The sequence below is a fragment of the Onychostoma macrolepis genome, chromosome 13 (genome assembly GCF_012432095.1).
Source record: "Onychostoma macrolepis isolate SWU-2019 chromosome 13, ASM1243209v1, whole genome shotgun sequence".
NCBI classification, from domain to species: domain Eukaryota; kingdom Metazoa; phylum Chordata; class Actinopteri; order Cypriniformes; family Cyprinidae; genus Onychostoma; species Onychostoma macrolepis.
Genome location: NC_081167.1, coordinates 1923959 through 1948830, shown reverse-complemented (window position 1 = coordinate 1948830; position 24872 = coordinate 1923959). Strand labels below are relative to the sequence as shown.

The 24872-nt window shown below is 38.0% G+C and overlaps 2 protein-coding genes across 6 annotated transcripts; one reads left to right on the top strand and one right to left on the bottom strand.

Annotated features, from left to right (window-relative positions):
• Nucleotides 1-473: 473 nt before the first annotated feature.
• Nucleotides 474-15123, bottom strand: gtpbp2a (GTP binding protein 2a). Of its 2 annotated transcripts, XM_058795910.1 has the most exons (13): nt 14810-14929; nt 13693-13772; nt 13087-13113; nt 12597-12781; nt 11487-11595; nt 11207-11404; nt 10071-10245; nt 6037-6256; nt 5799-5934; nt 4686-4744; nt 3513-3684; nt 3219-3383; nt 474-1621 (listed from the first exon to the last, which is right to left on the bottom strand). In XM_058795910.1, the coding sequence occupies exons 4-13, from the start codon at nt 12728-12730 to the stop codon at nt 1439-1441; spliced, it is 1551 nt and encodes a 516-aa protein (XP_058651893.1). In that variant the 5' UTR covers nt 12731-12781; nt 13087-13113; nt 13693-13772; nt 14810-14929; the 3' UTR covers nt 474-1438. The 2 variants fall into 2 exon arrangements, with proteins under 2 accessions (XP_058651893.1, XP_058651892.1); XM_058795909.1 differs by lacking the exon at nt 13693-13772 and having other exon boundaries at nt 14810-15123.
• On the top strand, nt 9446-24509 carry LOC131552260 (otoraplin-like). Of its 4 annotated transcripts, XM_058795913.1 has the most exons (6): nt 15268-15422; nt 20419-20607; nt 21374-21507; nt 22456-22595; nt 22678-22788; nt 22870-24509. In XM_058795913.1, the coding sequence occupies exons 3-6, from the start codon at nt 21378-21380 to the stop codon at nt 22891-22893; spliced, it is 405 nt and encodes a 134-aa protein (XP_058651896.1). In that variant the 5' UTR covers nt 15268-15422; nt 20419-20607; nt 21374-21377; the 3' UTR covers nt 22894-24509. The 4 variants fall into 4 exon arrangements, with proteins under 4 accessions (XP_058651897.1, XP_058651896.1, XP_058651898.1 ...); XM_058795914.1 differs by lacking the exons at nt 15268-15422; nt 20419-20607 and adding an exon at nt 9446-9592; XM_058795915.1 differs by lacking the exon at nt 20419-20607.
• The last annotated feature ends 363 nt before the right edge of the window (nt 24510-24872 follow it).

Here is a 24872-nt window from a genome sequence, read left to right as displayed (position 1 = left end):
AGATCTTGATGTAAATAAAACGACTAGTTAAAAACACTTTTGCATCGATCAGTATTGATCTGCCCACCCCTACCCCACGGTTTCACGTTCCTAGTCACCCTGGTGTGCTAAAATATGTAAACCTGAGGGGGAATATACTTCTGAGTTATATTCATAATTTCTAGGGGTGCTAATAAACTGTGTATGGGAGAAAAACGTTTATTTCATAGTGAGATTCTTTTACTTCGAAGAAATGCTCGATTTTTGTGAATAATTTTTCACAGGCTTCTTTGCTCATATTTAAATGATTCTGAGGTGAGGTTGAGGTTGAGGTGAACTTCTCTGCCTGTAAGTATGTGGCAGACACAGCGTTATGATACAGGTGTAAATCATCAACTGTCCTGTTTGGGTTTGGCTGGATTGCAGCGTCTTGCATCATCTGTCAGGTCAATCAGAGACCAGCTCAAATAACCAAACCACGGTCAGGCCAGGCGTAAACTGTAATAAACTTTTATTTATGTACATCACAATATACAAACAAATTTGTACATAAATATTCCAATTCACCAAAAAATAAGGCTAAAATATTTTTTAAAAATCTCAAAAAAACATCTAGCATGTAAAGCCAGAAAAGAGACATTTGGTGTAAAATGAGACGTCACTCAAAAAAAGTAGAAATGATTACAAATCTAAGGAACTAAAACATCCAGAATTCTCTGTAACATTCTATATAAATTTGGTTCAGATATATTTCTTCTTCTAAAATTGCACACAGAACAGTGATATAGTAGAAACTTGAGCATGAACGTGTCCTGATATGTGATTCAGTACTGAGACCAACATGCATGCGATGGTTACAGGACAGCGCTGGCTAACAAACCCCTGTTCAACATCTAAAAACAACCAATCAAAAGCCTTAGCACCAAACCAAGTGTTCAGAGAGACACACCGAGGTGTAGCACACTATACTAGTGACTGCAGCTTAGAGACCCAAGAGAGAAAACGAGACGGAGAGCAGGAACAAAGGCTGCTTTGCATAATCAGTGACGTGTGAACGTAATGCTTTCCTGAGCTACTAAAGCACTGGAGTGCAGGCAGAAACAGGTCAAGGCAGATCGACTTCTGAAGCGTCAGAAGGAACACTTTGTGACTTCTAGCAGAGATATCTAAAGCCTGTGCTGTTAAAGCTCGAGAGTAAAAAAACCTCTTTAGAAAACGCTAAAATAAATAAAAAGACATCAGAGAGGCTTTCTGGCGTTTGGTGCAGCAGAGCGATGATTTCACTCTCACGACTGTAGCTGCCACGAGATTCTTCATTGACATCGCTAATAAAAACAACAAAACTAGCTAAAGAAAAACACAATCTCTGTCCTTTGGTTAGTGAATAATGACAGGAGGACTGTGTCGTTATTCAGTGCCGTCCGAACGCCGCTGGATGACTGTAAACGCAGTGAAAGCCTCACAGGACTGACTCTGGGGCGTGATGAGAAGAGCTGTGTTTGGATGGCTGTAGTTTGGTGACCTGGCCGATGCCTTTGGTGACCCCCTCTCTGAAGAGCAGCTTGGCGCCCACCTTCAGATACTCGGGGTGCTTGATGAACTTGAAGCGCACCACTGCCTTCTCGCCGGTGCGCAGCTCGTCCTGCAGGAGACAGATGGACCTTTCACTGATACAGACAGATCACCCGAACCACAACAGAGTCATTTCGTCTCACCATACCATTATATAATCATGCTCCGAGCTGGGGAATCTGTTACTGATTACATGACGACAATTGCAGTTTGTAATGTAATCATTCAATTACGCTATTTTAAGTAATAATAGTCAGACTACATTTAGATTACGTTTATCACATTGACTGAAATACGATTATCTTACCATATACCATATTGGAAAACAATACAAAGAGTGAAAAATATATTATTAACAGCATGAAGTGCATTAAACATTATATAGTTTACCAAAAGGGTCTAAAAGTTTAATGAAAAGCTAATAATTAATTAAAAATCACAAAAATGTTCAATTAAAATGAAACACTTACTAAAAATTAAATATTTGATTTGTTTACCTGCATGTCATGTGGCCATAACCAACGTCAGAGAACCGTGAACATGCAAATATTTAATTATTAAAATATTTATTTTAAAAACTTCTAGCAATTATATTAGGTGTAAGAGGATCAGATGACAAAAAAGAATGCATTCATGAATTGGTGCATTTTAATGTGTTTGAAAGGCAAAAGCCTGTAATAACCTACTGACTGATCATTTAAATAATAATTAGTGTGTTAATCAGTAGTTGATGTTGAAACACCTCTTAGACCTGGAATGATTTTAATGACTGATCTCTGCATCTTATTTTTGTAGAAAATAAGCTTAAAAATAAGAATATAAATTACAATAGCACACATAAAACACAAAGCACTCGTTATTTTAGTCGTATCTGTTCTAAGGCTTCAGATCTAACGTACTAACAAGAAATAGCCTACTACAGATACGGAGTAAAGTCATCAAATGTAAATATGTATTGATTCATATTAAAGCTACTAAAATGATTTCTCTGTCTTTTGTTGTCTGATTAACATCGTCACTTTAAGACCTAATGCACGGATCCAACAAAGACTGTATTCACAAGTTGAACACACATGAATGTCACCACAAAGTTGTAATCACGCACGAGAATCTGAACTTTCTTTAAGCCCCGAGTTTTCAAGTTGGGGGTGAGTGAGAAAACACGTCTGATGCAATAGAAAAAGTGGCTGCATTAATGGTTAATTTATTAAAAGGAATTAAATAACTATTTTTTTCTCTCATTTACAGTAAACAATATGATATTAAACAACTGCAATAGCATATTTAGGCCTAGTAATTCAATTTCCAGCACCTTGTTAAATTGAATAACAATAAAAAAAAAAAAAATAAAAAAAAAAAAACACACTCCTTATACGTTCTTTAACTCATAATTTTGTCAATGTGAAGTTTAATTTTATGTAGAAATGGTATATCATCATCTTGCTTTGACCAAATGAAACACACCAGATGTCATAAAAATGACTTCCCAACTCATTAAATGAATTTCCCAAGAAGACTGGAACCAACACAGTTTGGACAGACAGCTAATGAGCTGCTTAGCCATCTATAGATACAGAAAGATAAACAAACATCCAGACCAACGGATACACAGACATAGTTAAGGGTTTATCCAGCATCTATCAATCAGCCAGATGAAGAAGACTCACCTTTCCTTGCAGAGCCTCGACCGTGGCCGTCTGTCTAACGTTGCCCACATGCACCGTCACCTGGAAGCCCTTGTGGAACGTTTTGGCGTGGAAGAGTAAAACGATCTCAGCCTCAAAGCGCCAGCAGATAGTGGGGTTCATCTCTGGGCTGACCATCACCATTCCCTGCCAGAAAACAACGGCTTGATACGCTTCACACTAGTCTTTCTCTATGGACAATTAACAATGATCCTAGTATAACAGCTCATTTTAAAACCTGGTCTTTACACTCTAGACACCGAGAGACAAGCTCACCTTTCGTAATAGTGAACGGTCGAAATCTCCCAGCGCCAGAGTAGCGGCCTGTCCGGCTCTCAGCACCCTGCACCCGGAGCGATTCCTCTGGATGCTGCACACCGTCAGCTCACGAAACTTCCCGTCGTCCATGGGTCCGACCACCAGCTGCTCTCCCTCGCGGCAGATCCCACTGAACACACACACAGTCATTAGACTCGAGGTGTAACGTGTGCGTATGATTTAACCACCGCACGAGTGCAACTTCATTGGAATCTTCCAGTTTTATATACTGTTACTTCTGATAAGAAACAAAGTCTCATCTTTCAAATTATGTACATTTTTTCGGGAGATTCAAACAATAAATGCCGTTTTGGCGTGACAGATCGCTGTATAGCGCCTCATTTAACGGCAGCGTGATCATCCTCTTTACGACCAGTTTTAATGCGAAATAAACATGAATGAACATCTCATGCCTCGTGTAATCGCTCAGTGTTTCAACCGATGAAAGACATCAAAACAAAATGTCACGTAGCGTTTAATTTACCTCAGGCAAGTCATCAGTCAACGCTCGTTAGTTCTCTAGAGAAATGAAGTCTAGAGAAGGGCATTTCACGAAATATTAGACTAAATAATTATGACATCACTAACAGGTAAAGTAAAATATATTGAGTAAATAATGTATTTTTTTAAATAAATCTGTTGTGAAACAAGTTATGACAGCAACTGTTTAAATGAATATATTTCAACAACAAATAGAAATTTTATAATTTAGAAGTTAATTTAAAAACTGCCTTATGTGCGGTTTACATGTTTGCATACAATTTTTTAAGTTGAGTGTTGATTATTATAGTTACAAATAAATAGTACATTATTATTTGGGCTCTGTTGTTAATTGTAACCTTATAGTAATGTAAGGCTCCCTATAGTTTAGAGCAGAAGCTGAGGTAGATTTTTAATTATAATTGGATTTTATTTGAAGAAAGAGCAATTTTTTCAGTAAACCACTGTTTAATAAAAAAGCAATTTTACGTTAGTATTTTTTCCTCCTGCTTTACTGAAACCATACTGAACCGTGACGTCAAAACCGAGGTACGTACCAAACCGTCGTGTTTGTGTACCATTACACCCCCATTAGACACTAATGCCATCTTACTGGACGCCACAGACAAGAGGAAAGAGAGGAGGACGCACCTGTAAAGAGTCCCACCAACTACTGTCCCCACATCCGGCACTGTGTAGATCTCATCAACCTACAGGATCACAACACACAAACTCATGAACGAGACGACACTAAAAGACAACAAATAATACAAAAAAAGCTGTGTGTGTGTGTTTTTTTTTTTTTCAAACCAAATGCCGGTTTAAGACTTTATTTGATAAGGAAGCTGGGATGATTTTACAAAAATTTGGGTTGATAATCAGTAACAGTGCTGGTTTAGAAACAAGTTCTAGTAAATTCCAGCTATTATCTGAGTCCTGAAAATACTTGGCCCTTAGGGATGCACAGCATTATCAGAACGTCATCGGAATCAGCCATTAAAGGCTTAAAATATAAACATTGCTGAAGATCAAATAAAGAGATAAGATCATTTCCTGAATCGCATGGTGATTAGATTCACTGTTTTGGATCGGCACATAATACAAATAAAATGTCAAGGTTACATCATTGATTTTATTACATTTTCAAAGCTTTCAATGTACTCTCATTATAAAAAGAACTTTAATCATGTGCATTTAGTTCTAACAAGCAAGTTTTTGCTCAACACTAACCAAAATTAACAATAATTTGTTTATAATCTCTGCACAAGATAGACTTAGTGTTGTTTCCAAACAAAAGGAAAAATGTCATGGTATCAGCAACAGCCAAAATTAGATGAAAAATATCAGCATGTGGGATATCGGCAAAATCCAATATCTGCGCCTATCCATGTTCATGACAGGAATATGTGCGGAAAAACAGATGAAGAAGTGGAGAGGAGAGAAATTTTAACCTGCCTGCAGTGAAGTGCTCTTTTAATACAAAGTTAATTCCTGAGTTTACATGTATATCACAGCCTGGGACTCTGGCCGCAGTGAGACAAAAGAAAAAAAATATATAATATTGGTCAAATTTGGTCTTAAATGCAAGTTATTTTATATTTAATCAACCATGTTTAGAAAACTTTTAAAGAGCAACTTCGTTGAACTGTAGAACCGTTGATTTGCCATTTTTCTCCACACCTTTTCTCATTCACATACATGCCAGCCCTTTCAGAACAACTCAAGATCGTTAACGAGGGCCTTGTCTGGAGCGCACAGCTGTACCTGAAACTCGGTGAGCTGCTGCATGAGCTCCTCCTGCTCCTTGCTGTTGCTGAGGGGAGGTAGAATATTAAAGAAGACCTTCAGCAAATCCAGACTCTCCCCCGTCACGCTGGACAGGGTGAAGATAGGGGTGATGCTGCAGGAGAACAAGACAACAGATTCTGATGAAGCGCTTTAGAGCCAAATCATGAAAACATCACGGCTATGGCTTCTGATCACTGTATCTGGGTGGGTGTACCTGGGTGATTGTGCAAACTTCTGGGCGGCAGTGACGGCGTCGTCTGTGGAGGACACCAGCATGGGCACTTTGTTGCAGCCCGGCTGCTTGAGGATGCGCTCGAGCTGTCGGACGGTGCGCTCCACGGTGCCTTTGGTGCACAGGTCCACCTTACTCACCACAATGAAGATGGGCACCTTCAGCGCCATGGCCAGACCCAAGTGCTCTCGTGTCGTCCCCGCTGAGAGGAGAGAGAGAGTACGAGTCTTACATGGAGAAATGGGGCGTAGCAAAGAGAACAAAAAACATCCAAAGAGCAAGCAACCAGGGGCCTGTTTCATAAAACAAGTTTACCAAATAAGCCAGGTTTATTTCACTTAGTCTGACTTATTGTCAGTTGATTTGGTTCAAAATAAGTCAGAATAAGTGAAATAAGCCTGGCTTGTTTGGTAAACTTGTTTTATGAAACAGCCCCCAGGTCACATGTTTTCAGTAGCAAACTCTGTATAGGTGTATATGACTTTCTTCTTTCAGACGAATCCAATCAGAGTTATATTAAAATGGTCCTGGCTCTTCTAAGCTCTATCATTGCAGTCGGTGGCTGTTTCTGTTACACAGTCCAAAACACGTAAAATAAAGTGCGCGCATCCGTAATAAAACATGCCTGACACGTGAATAAAGGCCTCCTGTAGTGAATCCATGCGTTTTTGTAAGATAAATATTTCAAAAGTAATAAACACTTTTCACTTTTGGCGGAAGCCGTTCCGGTGGATGACGCAGGACGTCGGCGTCTGAAAGAAGAAAGTCATATACACCTAGGACGGCTTGAGGGCGAGTAAAACACAGGCTGATTTTCATTTTTGGGTGAACAAACCCTTTAACTTCCAGGGATCAAAATGTACACTTTTTAACACGTTTGTGGCATCAGTTCTTTAAAGATATTCAGTTTTGTTTGAGACATTAATAGCAAGTAAGCTAGATATCCACAAACAGAACAGTGCAGTCCACTCGAAACATCTGTGATTCCTAATTCTTTAGGGCTGGAATACACTGTATAACTTTTGCACAGATTTTTTCCCCTGATTTGCAGATGGATGAGCAGATACTAGTTTCTGAATGTCAGAGCCAGTCTGCAGAGAAAAATCACACAGTGTATGATCCACACAGACTCAGAGAAAATCAGACATTATTTGATATTTTGAAACAATTTTATAACATTGTTTTCAGTTGTGTGTCTCTTTCTGTGCAAGTTTGTTGTGTTCGGTGTGATCCAATCGATCAGTACATGATAACTGTTTACAAACTCAACAAGTACATGATGCCTAGTTTTAAAATCCAGGCGTTAATTATCACTAAATTCAGTGGAGTTTCCTGTAAGAACTTCTGTGGATCACCATTATCTTTTTCCAAGCCAGTTTTTATGGTTTGATTAATTACATATTTCCCCTACCCTGAAAAGTACGTAAACAGAACAAACTAGGGATGTCTCAAGCCGATCTTAATAACTATAATGTACCTGAAGTGTGCACAAAACCTACAATCCTATAAGAACACATAGGGACTCGTTATCGGCAGATACTCGGATCGGGGCCAAAAAACCTGATTGGGACATCCCTAGAACAAACTGTGGTTAGTTATGTTACATGTTGGTCAAACGAGTGTGGAGTTCCTGATCAAAGTACTTTTCTGTCTTTATACAGGCTATCTGGTGAAGACTGAAGACTCAGTATTACTAAAAGGATACTCCTAAGTCAGTCTATGAAAATGAAGTAAATAGTGGATGTCAGTCGGGGCTGGGGTGCCTCTGGCGTTTGGGCTGTGAGGATCTGATCCTGAGGGAGTGTGCAGACACGAGGAGATGCTGTGGATGAGCAACATGTAAACAAACATGGCGGTCAAGGCTGCTCTGCATTATCATACATAAATAGATGTTCCTGATGGAGACACAGTTTAACCAGGCCAAGGTGGAAGTGACACCTGACCACGCTATCATCTTGTGGAACTTGTTTGGAAAGTCATATTATAAATATTTTGGCAGCGCTTTATTTTACAGTCCTGTTCTGCATGTACATACCACGTACTATGTTCAGTTTAATGAACTGAATTGAATCCACTGACTCGAGTTGAATAACAACGCTACTATCTGCTACTTTGGATCTGCCTCATTTTAGAAGTTTACTGTGAAGCTGCTTTGAAACAATCTGTATTGTATTAAGTGCTATAGAAATAAAGGAAACTTGACTATTTACTATAGCAGTTACCTTACTAGGTAATATCTATGTATTACCCTGAACCTACTCCTATTACTCAGTACTTTAAGTACACTGTAAGTGCATGCACTGTAAAATCAAATGCAACCAATATTTTAATTCCGTTTAGAGTCAGTATTTTAGAATTAACACCTTTATACAAAAGACAAAACATCTAAGTGTAATAAATCATGCTTCACTGAGCCAGGAATCCCAGCGATACACTAAAGTAAAACACTCATATCTGAGATAATAGCTTCATGGATAAGGATTACGTCCATAGTGTGCAGTTCTGAACAGAGTATGTTTGTCTGACCAGCCTGACTGGACACGGCAGCATCAGCTCAATCAGCGGTGTGAGTTTGTGATGGGACTCAAAGTCAGTGAGGGAGTGTTTATGAATATACACCCTGCACCTTCCAGCTGATGGCTGCGGCCCTTATCAGAATGTGACTTATGTAGGCATGTGATAAGCTTCAGCAGGTCATCTGACAGCCAAAGGCACTGAGCGTCACTGACATGCCTTCATCAAACTCCCAGCTGATTCACACAGTCCAGAGCATGGAAATAACAGCGGGTCACGTCCAGCTGCCTGTGTGGCAGAGCAGTAAAATCTGTCCAAAGTGCAGCCGTCTTCTGAAGTTAATGATTGGAGAACTGGACGCGCCTGTGTTTGCATGGATTTGCTTATAGAAAGTCAAACTCAGACACTGTACACCGCCGCCTCCGTCTGCTCTTGCATAATTTAAGTGCGCTGGTGTCGCGTTGCAGACAGGGCATCGTGTTCTCCTTCAAAGACGCGCATGACCCGCTCGCCCAAATATCTGCTCCTATTTCTGACACACTACTTTCCCAAAACATACAACATAGTGGCATGTCAGCATATGTTCCAGGACCAGGAGGCACACCTCCTGTACACAATCTAGCAAGATTTTAACAAGAAATTTGCAAACGATCACTCATAAAAACAAACTGGTCTGCTGGTTATCTGGTTAATGGCAGCAGAAGAAATGCTTTACACCAAGTTTCTGTCCACACTGCACATGACTCAATCACAGACGAACTGAAGATATTTGAGATTTAACACAGAGTTAACATAGATTTCAGGTGATGGATTTGTTTCAAACACACAGCTTTTGTCTTCTCAAGATGTTAACTGATGGACTGGATTACTTGTGTATTATTGTGATGTTTTTATCAGCTGTTTGGACTCTCATTCTGACGGCACCCATTCACTGCAGAGCATCCATTGCTGAGACACTGATGCAGAGACATATTTCTCCAAACCTGATGAAGAAAAACTCATCCTAATCTCGAATGGCCTGAGGGTAAGCACATTTTTTAGGTGAAATGTTCCTTTAAGGGTAATTAACTTACAAATGGCTTACTTACAGCTTCATATTAAACCAGGATAGGAGTAAATTACAGGCTGTGGATGGGCGGCCCTGTGGCCTGCAGTCAATACTAGACTGCCACGTCTCAAGTTTCCCTATACTTTCATTCAAGACCCACTTTGGTCCAGGACCAGAGCAGTCCTGAGGTATTCTGGGGTATGGAAGACAGAAGGAATGGGGGTGACACTTAAGAGTGACGCTCTGCATTACATAAGATCATATGCTAGGATTATTGAGTAGCCTGGATAACAGCTGATTTATCACTTCATGCCAATGCAAACATTATGAGGTCTATTTGTGCCACTTGCCCAGCGTGATTTGACATTTATCAGACCATGCACTATCTGAGATAAACAGGTTCAAGCAAACAGCAGCCTAATGGCACAATGTCAGACGTGCTGTAAATGCTTACCGATGCCGGTGTTGGCACTGACCACGAGCATGGCAAAGTCTGGACAGTAGCTGGTTAAGCCAAAGATGGTGGTCTTGAGATACTTGTGGTGGCCTGCCAGGTCTATGAAGGTGATCATTTTTGAGGCACTCTCGCAGATTTCCTCCGCCGTTCGGGACTCGCTGTAGTTCACCACCTAGATAAGAACAGACACCGATGCATATCAACACACACATGCAACAATCATGTTTTAATGCTGAGGATAATCTAGAGCTGTGTGAAAATGGTTAAAAATCTTGACAATTTTTACATTTAATCAGAATTATTGCAATTTCACATTAGCACAAATTTAAAACTCGCATGGTTTACCCGCAGATTTAGTAAACAACTGCATTAAAGAAAACACGCTGCCTGTATTACACGTATTATTTTATTTTATATTCCAGCTTACATGTTTTACAGGTATTTTCAGCTCATGAGTGCTTTTTCCATAATGTAGAGAGAGCGTGTGTACATGGTTGCCAGGTTGGGAAGAATAAGTAAACCAATGTGCAAAAAAATGCAAATACTGATTTATGAAAACAGCTCCGATTGGGGGATTTAAACTCTTGATATCTGGCAACCGCAGCCATGAACTCTTGTGGAGGCTTGTTACCAATGCAAGATAACACAAATGTCAAAGTAAAATGAAATGCTGTCAGGATAAGTAACCAGCAGGAAAATATCACAGAGGATTATGATTATTAAATCGAGAGAAGCAGAAATCGTGATCGCGATTAAAATGCGATTTATTGTGCAGCTCTATGATAATCCATAATACACCTTTAGGATGAAGTTACGGCTGGGCAGTGCGTAACAGTAGAAATGTGTAAACCACAATGCAACAGTAAATATATTTGTGTGGCTATTAATGGGCAGTTATTAGTGAAAGAATACTGCAAAACTACAAATCGGGACACAATCCAAACAAGTCCAGGCAAGCCAGAACTTGTTATAAAACGGGGTTAGGCACATTTTGAGCTTAGTTTGTTTACAGCTGCCAAGCAACAGTGAAACTTGACACCCTGTCATAGAAATAAACTGATGTGTGATCACAGGACAGCGACACTCTTCATCAGTCTGCGCTTGTCTGAGGCACACAGTGCAGCAGTTCTCACCTCTCCTTTGCTGTCGAAGCCCAGGATCTCAATGCTGATACTGGAGGTCCGTCCCGTCTGGATTTCATGAAGGTGTCTGAAGAGGTTGAGTCGCGCTCTCCCTCTCCCGTTGTCCAGCTCTCCTTGTGTGAGTACACCAAGCAGAGTGGACTTCCCTGAGTCCACGTTACCCAGCACCGCTACCCGCAGGTCCAAGAACTGCAGAAGCATAACGCCATTAACACAGGCCTGAGAGCATCAAACACCTCAGACGAACACGACACAAACAGCAGATGATTACCTGCTGATCATCTGGCACTTTCCTGACCAGCACCTCAGCGATTCTGTGAGGCTCATCCGAGTCGTAATCCACCTCCCTCTCTCTGAGAACCGTGATGTCTGCACCCACCCTGAACACACACACACACAGCATTCACACACACAACACTACACTGCGGCCGTCACCCTCACCGGACCGGCCAAGAACACAGCAGCCCTCGTGAAAACAAGAAGAGTGCTAATGACTGAAATAATACACTTTAAAAGAATATACTCAAGTGCAAACTGAATATAATGTTTTCTGACACTTAACTGCAATTAAACGAAAGATTAAATGCATGTCAAATGCAATTAGCTCAACTTCAGAGTGCTTTTTTGACATCTTTTATGTCATTTCATATCAGATTTGAAATATGGCTAAAGTACTGCTGAAATTACTGACAGGCATTTATGATAAACTATAATATGCTTTAATATCATTGAAACATGCATATCATGCATTTAAATATATTAGTAATTACACATTTGTAATGATGAATTTGCAATTTAGTACATTTAAAATATTAATTTCAATGAAAAATAACATACTATGGTTGAAATTAATATTAAGTACATGTGCATGTGTTTCAACACAACAAAATAAGTGTACTTCTTTAAAGCACAACAAAATATGATTAAAACAAAGACTTTATACGGAAAACCATTGACATAATTACAAAGTGCACTTTTTAAATGTGTATTAAGTGTGTTAAGACAGTCACAAAGTGACCTTTTATTTCATTAATATTATCCGCAGGTTTTTTTTTTATGTTTAAAAATACTTTTAAGATTTTACGTACACCACTAGTGCACAATTAATAGAATTAAGTGCACTATTTTTTCACAGAGTTTATATTTCAATCTATATGCACATGTATCAGACAGTACAAAAAACAGCACAACTAATACTAAGATAATGCACACACATTTTACAAGTATATTATTATGATTGCATGAGAGCTTTCTCTTGTTTCTCTTGTATGACCTATGCATGCTCCTGTGATATATGATTTGATATAGCTATGAGACGAGATGAGTTTGTCAGGATAATATTAGCACACAGAATGAGGCCGGTGTCTGTGTGTGTTCGCACTTCTCAGCCATCCTGCGCAGTGTTTTGAGAGAGGCTTTCATGTCCTCCTCCGTCAGGCCCACCAGCAGCCCGTTGTCCTCCACACCGATCTGATACACGGCCTCCCCGCGGCCCTCCTGCAGGCGCCACTTCATCTGCGTGGCCAGGTGCTCGAAGCGGTACTGCGTGGGGTTCACCAGCTTCAGCTAAAACACACACAACAATAACAACAACAACAGTCTATGCTGAATGATGGGAGTGTCACTGTTTTGTTCGCAGACAGCAGCTGTAGTGTATAAAAAGCTAATCTACTGCTGCATGCATTTACACAGGAGACGCTCAGACTAGCTACTTACAGTGCATTGTGGGTAACCTATGCATGAATAAAAAGCAATGCAAAATATTATGTATTCTTTCAACAAACATTCATGTCCAAATCTGAGGCGCTCTGCTGTGTTCGGTCATATATTTGGTGAATATCTGTGCAGATGTTAACGTGCAGAGAGTTTACCTTGTACTCAATGTTTCCCTCTTCAGCCTGAAACAAAAGACAGGACAGAGTTAATGCTGAACCGAGCTCAAAGTCACACAGGCCAGGATTCAAAAGCACAAAGAAGAGAAAGAGCCACGCTGACACCGCTAACAAAGTCAACAGATCTGTCAGCTCATTCAGAATAGTCCCTTACTATACACGTCTTACTGCTTTAACCGTCGTTTGAGATCAGACACACTGCATTACATCACATTTGAACTGCATGTCAGGTAACTTAAAGCAAGCTTTGCTATTGCTAATGTAAACAAGTCACAATTCAGACAAGATGAACAAGGAAAACAAACAAAAACGTGGTGTCGTTCACAGCCCTAGACATAATTCATTTGCTTTTATTAAAATTCTAACAATCTAGTTCAACGAGTCCCACTAATGATGGCTACAGTAATCATCTGACTGACTCTACTAGTGTAAAAGAAACAGCACTGAATCAGCATTCATCAGTTCACAAACACAGCTGTTGCAGTGTGTCAGCGTCACATTACAGACACTTTACTATGATGATGCAGTGAAACAACACGGACACAATAATGATTCAACAAACTGGATGTCATGAAACGGCCCAACCTCTCATTACACTCCTTCTCTCTCATCTTTATTGATCGTTTGATGTCCACGTCTTGTTCTTTCTTTCTACTGAAGCTCTCCTTTATTGCGAATCCAAACAAAAGAGTGAAAACCATGAATTCTCTCAAATTGTCTGCAGTGTAAAATGCTGTAATCCAATTCTTACTAGTGCTGTCAAACGATTAATCGCATACAAAATACGTTTTTGTTAACATAATGTGTGTGTGTGTACTGTGTATATTATGTATATATAAATATCGAAAAATATGTTACGTTTATATATATGTAAATATTTTCTAAATATATGCTGTATCTGTGTGTATTTATGTATACATAATAAATATACACAATACACACATAAATTATGTAAACAAAAACTTAATCGTTTGACAGCACTAATTCTTATGTAATTATCAAGCGGTTTTATAAGCTCAAATTAATGGACAGGTTATGTGGAATATATTTTCTTTAAAATGTATTTCCCACAACAATATAAAAATTATATTATATATTTTTTAATTGTAATATTTTAAAAGACACGTGAAGTTCTACTGTAAAATACTGTAAATATAGGCTATATTTTATAAGTAGATTATATGACTATTTATAGGGAAAGGTGCATTTCCAGAATTTCTGTGTTACATCTCATGATTTTATGATATCAAAGATGTTTTATGCTGCATTTTATATTATTCAGTTCATGTTTATTATAATGTTTATAGGGTAACGATGCGCTCAGCTATTTTTGAGTTGTTAGAGAGGCTAATTTTATCCAGTGGCTTTTATCTTGTTCCACCTGTCTTACTATTAGCAAATTTTACAGTAATAACCTAGCACTTCTTCATACCTCGAAGAGGTTGGTACATTGGCATTATACAATGTAATAACTGTATACTTTACAGTTTAATCTATGTATTTTATCAACATTTCAGCACGCAACGCTTAAAACACCATCACTGTATTTACAGTCACAAGCCCTGAGATATACAAAATATACAGTCTTGCCAGAAGGAAATATAAACAAATAATAAAAGCAGTAAACGTAAGCAGAGAGTCGGACAGCTCGCTGTAAAACAGACAGATGTGTTTGAGTTCAGCTAAACCAGAGCAAACTCACCTCTGGAGGTAGATAAGGCGGATTATTGCATGCTTTCGGATATCGGGCTGAGCGGTTTTTGTACTTTTTGCTGCCGTTTTTGGCGGTTTTTCTGCTGGCAGCTCCATTACTCGCCGCTGGAGAGCCGGACTTTTGCGCAGCAGCCGCGGTCCCAAAGAGCGAGTCCATCCCTGCCCAAACCCTCAAATAATACCGACATGCGACTGAAAAACCACCGCTTCAGACTACGCCATTCAGCCCGCCGCTTCAGACAGATATAAACACAAAGAGAGCGAGCGAAGCATCCTAAATAACTCGAGCCGGCGGGGCTCAACCCCCACAACAACAACAACACAACTTCCGCTCCAAGTTTGCGGAAGTGCGTCATGCAAACTTTCTAAGCGTTACGTCAGGCGAAAGGGAGCGAAATATGTTTTCTTATTTGGTACTGTATTTTATAATGTTACTGCTCTTTGAGACGTTGTCATAAGTGGCGAATAGAATAGAATAGAACAGAATAGAATATAATAGAATAGATCCCGTGAGAGCACTAGAAGTGTATCCACAACATTCTCATAAAAGAAGACGGAAGTATTGTTATAATTTGAGTGACTGATGAATATTCATCATTTCGGTATGCTGCAATCACCGCGCAACCTTACATCAATAGCTGTGTGTCACACAACAAGAAGTGAAACAAAACATTGCACTGCTTTTACATCAGTTTTGTTATTTAAAAAAAAACATGATCAATAACATACACGGAGACACAACTTTTTCTTTAGGGATTTTTGGCTTTCTGTTTACTTTGGAGACGGAAGATAATTTATACACTGTGTGCATTAGCATTTCTTTATTTAGCTTTTAAAGTTGTTGAAAATGTTACGAATGAACACCTAAGAGTATAATAATTGAAAGTAGGTAAAAAAAGTTTGTCAAGACAAACTTTAGGTTAGCTTGAAAGCCTTGCCTGAAAGTTTAGCAGCTGTAAAAGCTTGAAAATGTTAATAATGTGAAGAGACGCCTAAGAGTATAATAATTTAAATGAAAAGCTGTGTGTATGGTAAGATGGGGAAGATTTTGTCCCCTAGTACACTATTGCCCTAGGGGTGGGCGATATGGCAAAAATATAATATCACGATATTTTTAAGAAAAATCACGATTCAAGATTTTATCACGATTCTTTGTCATGTTGGTTTTACTATTTTGCAAGTTGTCTGAGCATTACAGCCAAACTAATTTCCCTATTATAAAGACAAAACCTTTCAAGATAACAAAATATTAAAAAAGAATGGTGGATATTCAGGCCAAAGTGGGCGAAGATAAAAATCTTTGTCATTATTTTATCTTTGTTATTAAAAAATGAGAACAAAGATACACATTACAAATACACATAATATAGGGTGAATTCGGGTAATCTGGGACACCTAAACTCCAGTGTGTTTATTTCCTGTTCTAATCAAATTTTGTCAACAGGACTTTTACTATAATTTTAGCATGGATGTCATGTGACAAAAAATCACATGACTTCATGGGGGTGAGTCCACAGAAAGGGGCGGGGCACTTGTCAATCAAGAAGCTCCCCTGGGAATTGCATGACAAGGTCAATGACAGGATTCTGACTAGATTCATGTTAAGGACATAAATCTGTCATAAATAAGACAATGTTCCTAATTGTTGTTAAATTACGTTTGTGATCTATTCAAGCAACAAAATATGTATTAAAGTGTTGAAAATGTGTTTTAGTTTTTTTTCTTTCAAACATTTTTTTGTTGTCCCACATTATCAAATATGATTGAGAATGTGGGACAGCATGCTTTGGGTAATCTGGGACAGTCTTCAAATGGGGGAAATATGCATTTAGGGACTTCATAAATCTAATGACAAGGGCTAATATATGCCATAATGAGAAATGGGTGTTAATTCTGGAGGTTATAACATTAGCACAAGTTCACAGTAGCTAGCAGCTAGCTAAACCAGCGAGCTAGAGAGATGCTACAGAGACGGAATCTGGGAAACGTATTCCAATAGCAAGCAAAGGTATCAGGATGAAGTAAACCGTTAATTTAATTTCCCAAATTCCCAGTTAGTTTAGTATATACAACGGTTCAAATCACTGAGCAGGAGGGGGATCTGCGCCCAGGCCAGTTCAAAATGTTCTGTTCACAAACGCACACACACACACACACACACACACACACACACACACACACACACACGCACACACACACACACACACACACACACACACACACACACACACACACACACACACAGACACAGTCATTAAGTCAGCTAAAATATGAAAATATCCATAGCCTTTAATTAACTCAATGAAATGTATAACAAAATGCAATGGCACCACAGCGTCAGGAAAAGAGATGGCAAGAGACAGAGCGAGGAAGAGAGAGAGAGGAAAATTAGAGAAATAAGAAGAAGCTAAACCAATGGAATGAGAGTAGAATGAAGGGAGCTATTGGTGATATTGTGTTTGGCATGCATAAAGTATGGTGAATATAGGCTTTTTTTAGGCCTAATACATATGTCCCAGATTATACAGTGACCTGTCCCAGATTATCAAATTCAGGCAGAATTTTTTTGGGGGGCACTAAAACACTTAATAGGTGTGGCATGTCTCCTCTGGGCATAATATCTACATTATTTCTTCTGGTGTGGTTAGAAAACATCTTAGGGATTTCAGAAAAGTCTAATGTGTTGATCTAATGTGTTAGATAGATATCGAAATAAATCGCAGAAGTCAAAATTGCAAAAAATGTCCCAGATTACCCGAATTCACCCTACAAATTAAACAGTGACCTATACACCTATACAATAGGTGTATTTAGCAGGAGCATTCAAGAAATGTAATCAACAATATAAAAATAAAACACTATATAGATTGATTCCTATTAAATCAACTGTATTAACGTTTTTCAGTCAAGAGTAGCGAGTGATTTTTCTCTTTGTGTTTTGGTGTTTTATTAACATTGAAGGAATAATTAACCCCAAAATAAAAAGTTTTTTATATTTATATCATCATTTACTCACTCAAAAGTTTCTTTAAACCTGAATGAGTTTCTTCTGCTAAACATAAATGCTGTTTTGAGGAACGTGGAAAACCAAACAGTTGCTGGTCCCCAGTGACTTATTCCATAGTATTTTTTTTTCCTTCTATCAAAAGTCAATGTGGACCAGATACTATTTGGTTACCCGCATTCTTCAAAATATCTTCTTTTGTGTTCAGCACAAGAAAGAAATTAATACAGGTTTGGGACAACATGCGAGTTAGTAAATAATGACAGAAATGAAATTTTAAGGTGAACTATCCCTTTAATGACAGTCGGCAGCATGTTCAGTCAGTGTTGCCGACTTAGCAATTTTGTTGCTAAATTTAGCAACTTTTCAGACTACCCTAGCAACTTTTTCTTCCAAAAGCACCTAGCAACAAATTTAGCATTTTTTTAATTTATTTGGCAACTTTTAGCAACTTTTGATAAGTGACTCAGACAATAAAAAGACACACATTTTCCATCCTAATTACACAAAAAGAAAACCAAAGATGCCTAGCAGTACACACATCACGTGAATTGAATTAGCTGCTATTTGCATTTCTTCAATATAATAATAATAATAATAATAACAACTGAATAATTGTTCATTTATGATAGGCTACACTTTGTTATAGCTTGTACTTGCAATTGTTGATCAGTTAGTACGCTGTAAGAAAAATGGAAAATATAGGCTGCTAGTAATTTTCCAGGACGTTATCCATTATCCATTGTAACCCTGTAACCCGAAAACACAATGCGTAATTTAAAATGCAGGTAAAAAAGCAATACGTAAAATTCTTTCATATTAACATAGTAGATTGTGCCCTATTTTTACAGCCTTTTCTTGGAGTGTAGCATACTAACTACTAATACACTGCTTAAAGCATAATTGTTGAGAATGTGTTATATTACTAGTTTACTAGCTATTAAAAAAAAGCAAACCTTAAATTGTAATCATTCAAAAATGTATAAGTGTTCAATAATTCAACGTTTTTTAAAATACAGTTATTTATATTTTAATATTATATTATGCATATTATTTTACAAACAAATCTAAATTAACATATATAAAATATATTTTTGCTGAGATTTGATGTTGTGACACAATTTTGCGCCGTGATTACGCAATGACGTCATCGCGCAATGACATCACAACGTCATTTAGCAACTTCTAGCAACAAATTGACCTTCCTTTAGCAACTTTCTCTGAAAATTAGTTGGCAACACTGTGTTCAGTACTGCCCCTTTAAGACCTGCACGCGTCTAATACACAGAGGCACGCATCCGTTTCTCTCAGCTGTTTATTTACTCATTTTAGACATAAGCAACGGAGTCTATACATAAACCTTGTGTGTTTTGACAGTATTAGTGCACAAGATAACTTAGTTCAGTAATCAGGCGCTTTCTGACAGGCTTTAGCACGCGCGCTTCGGGTGTACGGGCTCAGAAAAAGCGCGCGTCAGACCGACACGTGAATAAAGCATTTAACCGGCAAGGCTTTAAAGCAGATCCGAATAATGTACAGTATATTGAGACGGAGGAATAAGAACTGCAGCTGATAGACTGTGCGATGTAGCACGATACTACCATATTTCTTCAAAAGCAGATCGTGGAGACATTATTATCGTCCACGATCAAAAATCGTCATATCGCACACCCCTACTGTTTACTAATTCATGTTGACATTTCACTTGGTATTTAGAACACTTTTGTATGGAAGTAAATTGATCTAATATATATATATATATATATATATATATATATATATATATAATTAGTTTTTATTTTTCTGAAGTGTACAGGTAAAGTTGTACTCTTGAGGTAAGATGGCTTACTTAAAATGTGGCAAAAGGCCCCCAAAACATTAGGTCACTTGCAAATGCTAAAGATGAAGTGTTAAACAGTGAGTGAGAGTGAATTGGAGATATTAGCTTTAGCTTGCCTCCACTTCAGGATGAAATAGTCTGAGAAAAAAAGGCTACAGTGTTTAGGTTCAGTAATTGTATTCAAATGGCAATGTATAGGTCCTTTTCTATGGAATTAAAGTGAAATAACTGAACATAAATATAGGAGCCTGATTAAAATGGTCATTTTAGAAGAAAATTTCAGACGGCATTTAGAGGCTCTTGCATCTGAACTCTTCAAATATTATTACTGGGGTGCATGTGTGTGTGTGTGTGTGTGAGTATGTGTGTGTGTGTGTGTTCGCGCAAATTAAGGAATTAGTGAGGTAAACCTGAAAGAAAAAAACAGTTTAGGGACATCCAGATGAACAATTTAACCAATTTAGTTGGCTTTTACTAAATTAAAATTGTTAAGTTTAATTTGGCCTTTAGATGCAATGTTTTGTGAAGGTCAGATGCCCACGGGGTAAATTCTCTCTCAGGTAATGATGGGGGTCATGATTTCATAATTTTTATTTTTGTGCCATTGCAACTAAATTGTTAAATTGTTTCCATTTGATTCTCAAAATAGTATGTTGGGTATTGCATAAAGCTAACCTCAAGTGTAAATGTGTTACAGTTTATCAGTATGCAGAATGCTCATGGGAGTCCCCCCCCTCTCCATCTTCCCCTACAGTATGTATGTGGAGTGACTTAAAGTTAGTGATCACCAATCAAACAGCGCAACAACGTCACCTGTCTGCAATAAGAGGAATAGAAAAACTACCCAGCACCTGGGAAAAATATTAAAAACAACCCAGTAAAGTGACCCAACAGACTGAACCCAGCATTTTTTAGAGTTTAGGAAACATCTCATATCATCCAGGTAGGACATCCAAATATGGATATGACTAAATAAATACTTTCCCTAGCAATAAGCTACATATTTGGACCATAACAAAATAGTTTTGGTTGTTTGGCTTTTATGAAACATTATTATAACTTATCTATAACATTTCGACAAGATGATGATGAGTTAGTTATACAGTATCAGTCCTCAGATTTGATTGGTTGAGCATTATGAAAGTAATACAAGTGTGCTGACCTCATCAATTATCTTTAAACAAACAAACAAACAAACAAAATAAATAAATAAACGGAGAAATCCAGCAGTCGAGTATCACAGCTGCCATGGGTCTGACTGTGACATCCACAGTATATACTGCCATTAATCAGAAAGAAAACCGTTATTTCTTCAGTCTTAATTACAATTTAATGCAGAGCATTCACACCACAAGAAACTACAAGGATTTATGCTGTTAATTTTCATTCTTGGAGGGCACTTTATTTGTGCATTAAATTGCAGATATAAAAATGTGTAATGTTTTCTGAATGTGCACATGAAGCTGTATTGCCTTCATTAATTTTCATATATATCCATTATTGTTATGTATGCAGCATTATATGATGTTTGCTAAGAGGTATTACACGGTGTTCTGTCATGTTATTGAACAGCAGCAGAAATGTGGGTCAGTGTGGGTCAGTGTGAGTCCGGAAGCTGCTGTTTTCCCTGAAGCTGGAATGTGGGGCTGGACTCTCAGAGCTGCTCTTCACAGAGAGTGTGGCACTGAGAAGTGATTCCTGTTTTACAGTTATATGAATATGGACAAGTCACTCGGCCTGATCTTTCTGTGGATCTGTGTGGGGTTTGTGTGTTTCGGGACACATGCTGCTCTCATGGAGAAACTGGCAGACTTCAAGATCTGTGCAGACAAGGACTGTTCATGTGAGTTACTGTTCATCACAGTAGCCTACACAACTAATACAGCATAGCTATTTGTAATGACTTGAAAACTAAATTATTAATTATGATTAAGCTGTTTCTTTCTTTCAAAGATGTTTGTAGCTTACATGTTGTTGAGAGGCAGGTTACTTAGTAACAGCTTAAACAACTTGTTGGTCAACAAACTGCGTTTTCTTTCTGGGCAGTAGTGGTGGGAATATTCACTTATTGTTTTTTTGTTTGTTTTTTAAATATAATATATATAATATATAATACAACACTATGTGCATATAATGTAGACAAATAAATCATATATCGCACAGACATGAGCAATACTATACCACACACGCTGAACACATAAGACAAAAAAACACAGATATACTTATAAAAAATATATATACTTCACACTATACTCGCTTTATTTAACAACTTAAATGCAAGTCACCAAGTATCCAATTTATCCACACCTTAATTTTATGCCTCGTTTCATGTTTCAAACTCAGTTGTCCAGGAGCTTTAATAGAGTCATTTTATTTCTACGTGAGGCAGTCATTTTCTCAAGTGTTAAAGTATCTATTAATAGGTTGAACCATTGTGGAATAGATATTTCAGTTCTATCCTTCCAGTTTAATAGTACTTTTTTGCTAGTATGGATGAGGTAAAGATAAATGTTTTTGTATCTTGTGAAGAATTAATGGAAGAAAGATCTCCCAATAGAAACATTGAGGGTGATAACGAAATATTAACATCTAGAAGTTTATATTTAACTTCTGACCAGAATTTCTTTATGTATAGCCTATATAATTCCAGAAGGAGTGGATATAATCATCTGATCTATTTTAGCAGTATGTACATGTATTAGTTGTTATTGTAGTCAAGATAATGGTGTTATGACTGCCCCTATTATCTGTACTTGTTCTTTGTTTCTGAAGTCTTGTTTCTGCCTCACAGATGTGCTTTCAATGGCTAAGGTTCTTGAAGACTACGTCGCTTCAGACTGCAGATACATAAACCTGAGGCGAGGCCAGATGATCTATGTGTTTTCTAAACTCAAGCCTGCAGAGGGAGCCGGAGTCTTCTGGTCTGGAAGTGTGCGTGTCTTTATATTTGACATTTCTCTCCGCTGATCTGACTACAAACCCAGAAATCACAGCAGCAGCTTTGCTTTTGCAGGTCTATGGGGAGCGCTATGTAGACCAGATGGGTGTGATTGGATATTTCCCCAGTAACCATGTCAATGAGACTCACGTTTTTCAGAAGAAAACAGTTGAGATCCCAACCACTGTAAGTATTTAATCTACTGCTCTTCACATTGTTTTTTTTTTTGATAATGCATTACAGGTTTTGTTTTCTCTCTCTCTGTAGGACATGGACTTCTTTTGCGCTTAAAGACAGCAACTTACGCCAGCGGTTCTCAACCATTTTGACTCTAAGGCCATTGTCCATTGTTCACAACAATATTCAAAGACCTCTATACGCCTAGATTTGTCTTCAAAACTTATTTTAATCTTTGGGTAGTCTACTTCCCATTACTTCTGTAGAGTAAAACAAGTCACTAAAAAATGATAATTAAAGTAAGAGCTGAATGTTCTTGAGGGATCTTACTCTTTTTAACTAATTAAATGACACAACTTTTCCAGTCGTTTATATTAAGAATTAAGGATAGAGATTTTAAATGTATTCTTTCTCACAATTCCTACATAAGAACATTCTGTTGAGCTTGGCATAAGAAAAATGTATATTCTTTATAAAAATGCCCAAAAGTTTTTAATTAGTCTACCTCATATATCAAGGTTTTCCAAGGCATTCTTCAAAGAAAAAAAAAATTGAGGGGGATACTTAGGGGGAGAGGTGTTTTAGCTTATTTTAATGCCTTTTTGACATATTTTAAATCACTGTAAGTCATCTTGAGGCCCATTTGGAGGTTTGCTGAAGCCCTCTTGTGGCCCCCTAACCCTGGTTGCTTTATGTAATTAAGCAATTTTTTGTGCATTTTGACAAAATATTTTACTTTGCATCTGAAACTAGCTAAGGACTGTTGCATTTCTGAACCTTTAACGGCCTATTCTGAACCTTTCCATTTGCTGTTGACTAAATGACATTGGCTGTAATAGGAAAGTATTTCAGTACTTGTATATTATGGTGTATATTTTGGCTGTATATACACAACCTCTTGCCACAGTAAACAGGATGCATGAAAACTTTTGAGTAGATCTGAATGACTCCTTTAACAGACCGCTTATGTAAAGTCCACAGAGCTTCAAAATCGTTCAAACTCATGTGACACATTTTATAAGCTTAACTTACTGCTGCACACAAACTCGTAAAAGACATATACCAGTCAAATTCATTCTTATTTTTTTCTAAATGTTGACCTCATGTATTCCCGTTTCATGTTATGCTTGAAGCATGTTATGCTTTACTGATGCTTGCATATAGAACAACCACAGGCTCAGCACCCGCTTACTTGCACTCTCTATTAACAAACTACATCCCCTCCAGAAATCTGAGATCTGCTAGTGAGCGACGCCTCGTGGTACCATCACAGAGAGGCTCAAAATCACTCTCCAGAACATTCTCGTTCACCATTCCTGGCTGGTGGAATGATCTTCCCACCCCTATTCGGAGTACTGGATCCCTGTCAATCTTCAAGCAACAGCTGAAAACTCATCTCTTTCAACAGCACTTGACTTCATCCTAAACTTTAAAAAAAAAAAAAAAAAATCTTTCTCTTTACTTATTCCTTCCTTTGGTAGTTTGTACTTATTTGAACAATGCCTGAGACTTGGTGTTGAAAGCACTTCGTCTGTCTGATTGCCTCTTCAAGATGAATCGCTTTATGTATTCCCCAATTGTAAGTCGCTTTGGATAACAGCGTCTGCAAAATGACTAAATGTAAATGTAAATGTTATTCAGTAGTTCGTTAGCTCATAGATGTCTGCGTGAATAAATACGAGTAAATAAAGGTTGTGGATGTGGACACAGTGGAAGCCAGCGCTCTCTGTATGTGTGCGGATTCATCTCTGATATGCGTTCTGTCCATTCTGATGGAGTTTAATAGCAGAAAATTGAAGGTAATTACCTTGAAGAGCATTCTCTCTCTCTCCCTCTTGCTGTAGTGACATTAATGGATATTACCAAATTCAATTTGCAGTCTTGAATGGAGCTTTTGTTTTCCAGTGTCAAGCCTTTCAATTACTTACTGCTGTGTAGGCAACCATAACCTTATTTCGTGTTTTGTATGTGGATCATAATTTGTCTGTAGCAAAAGGAACAGAGATGAAGACCAAAAGTGACCTCTATTCCTTTGATGCACTGTATCTGGCAAATGAAATCGATAGTTTGAGCAAAAATGTAATTCTGCCATC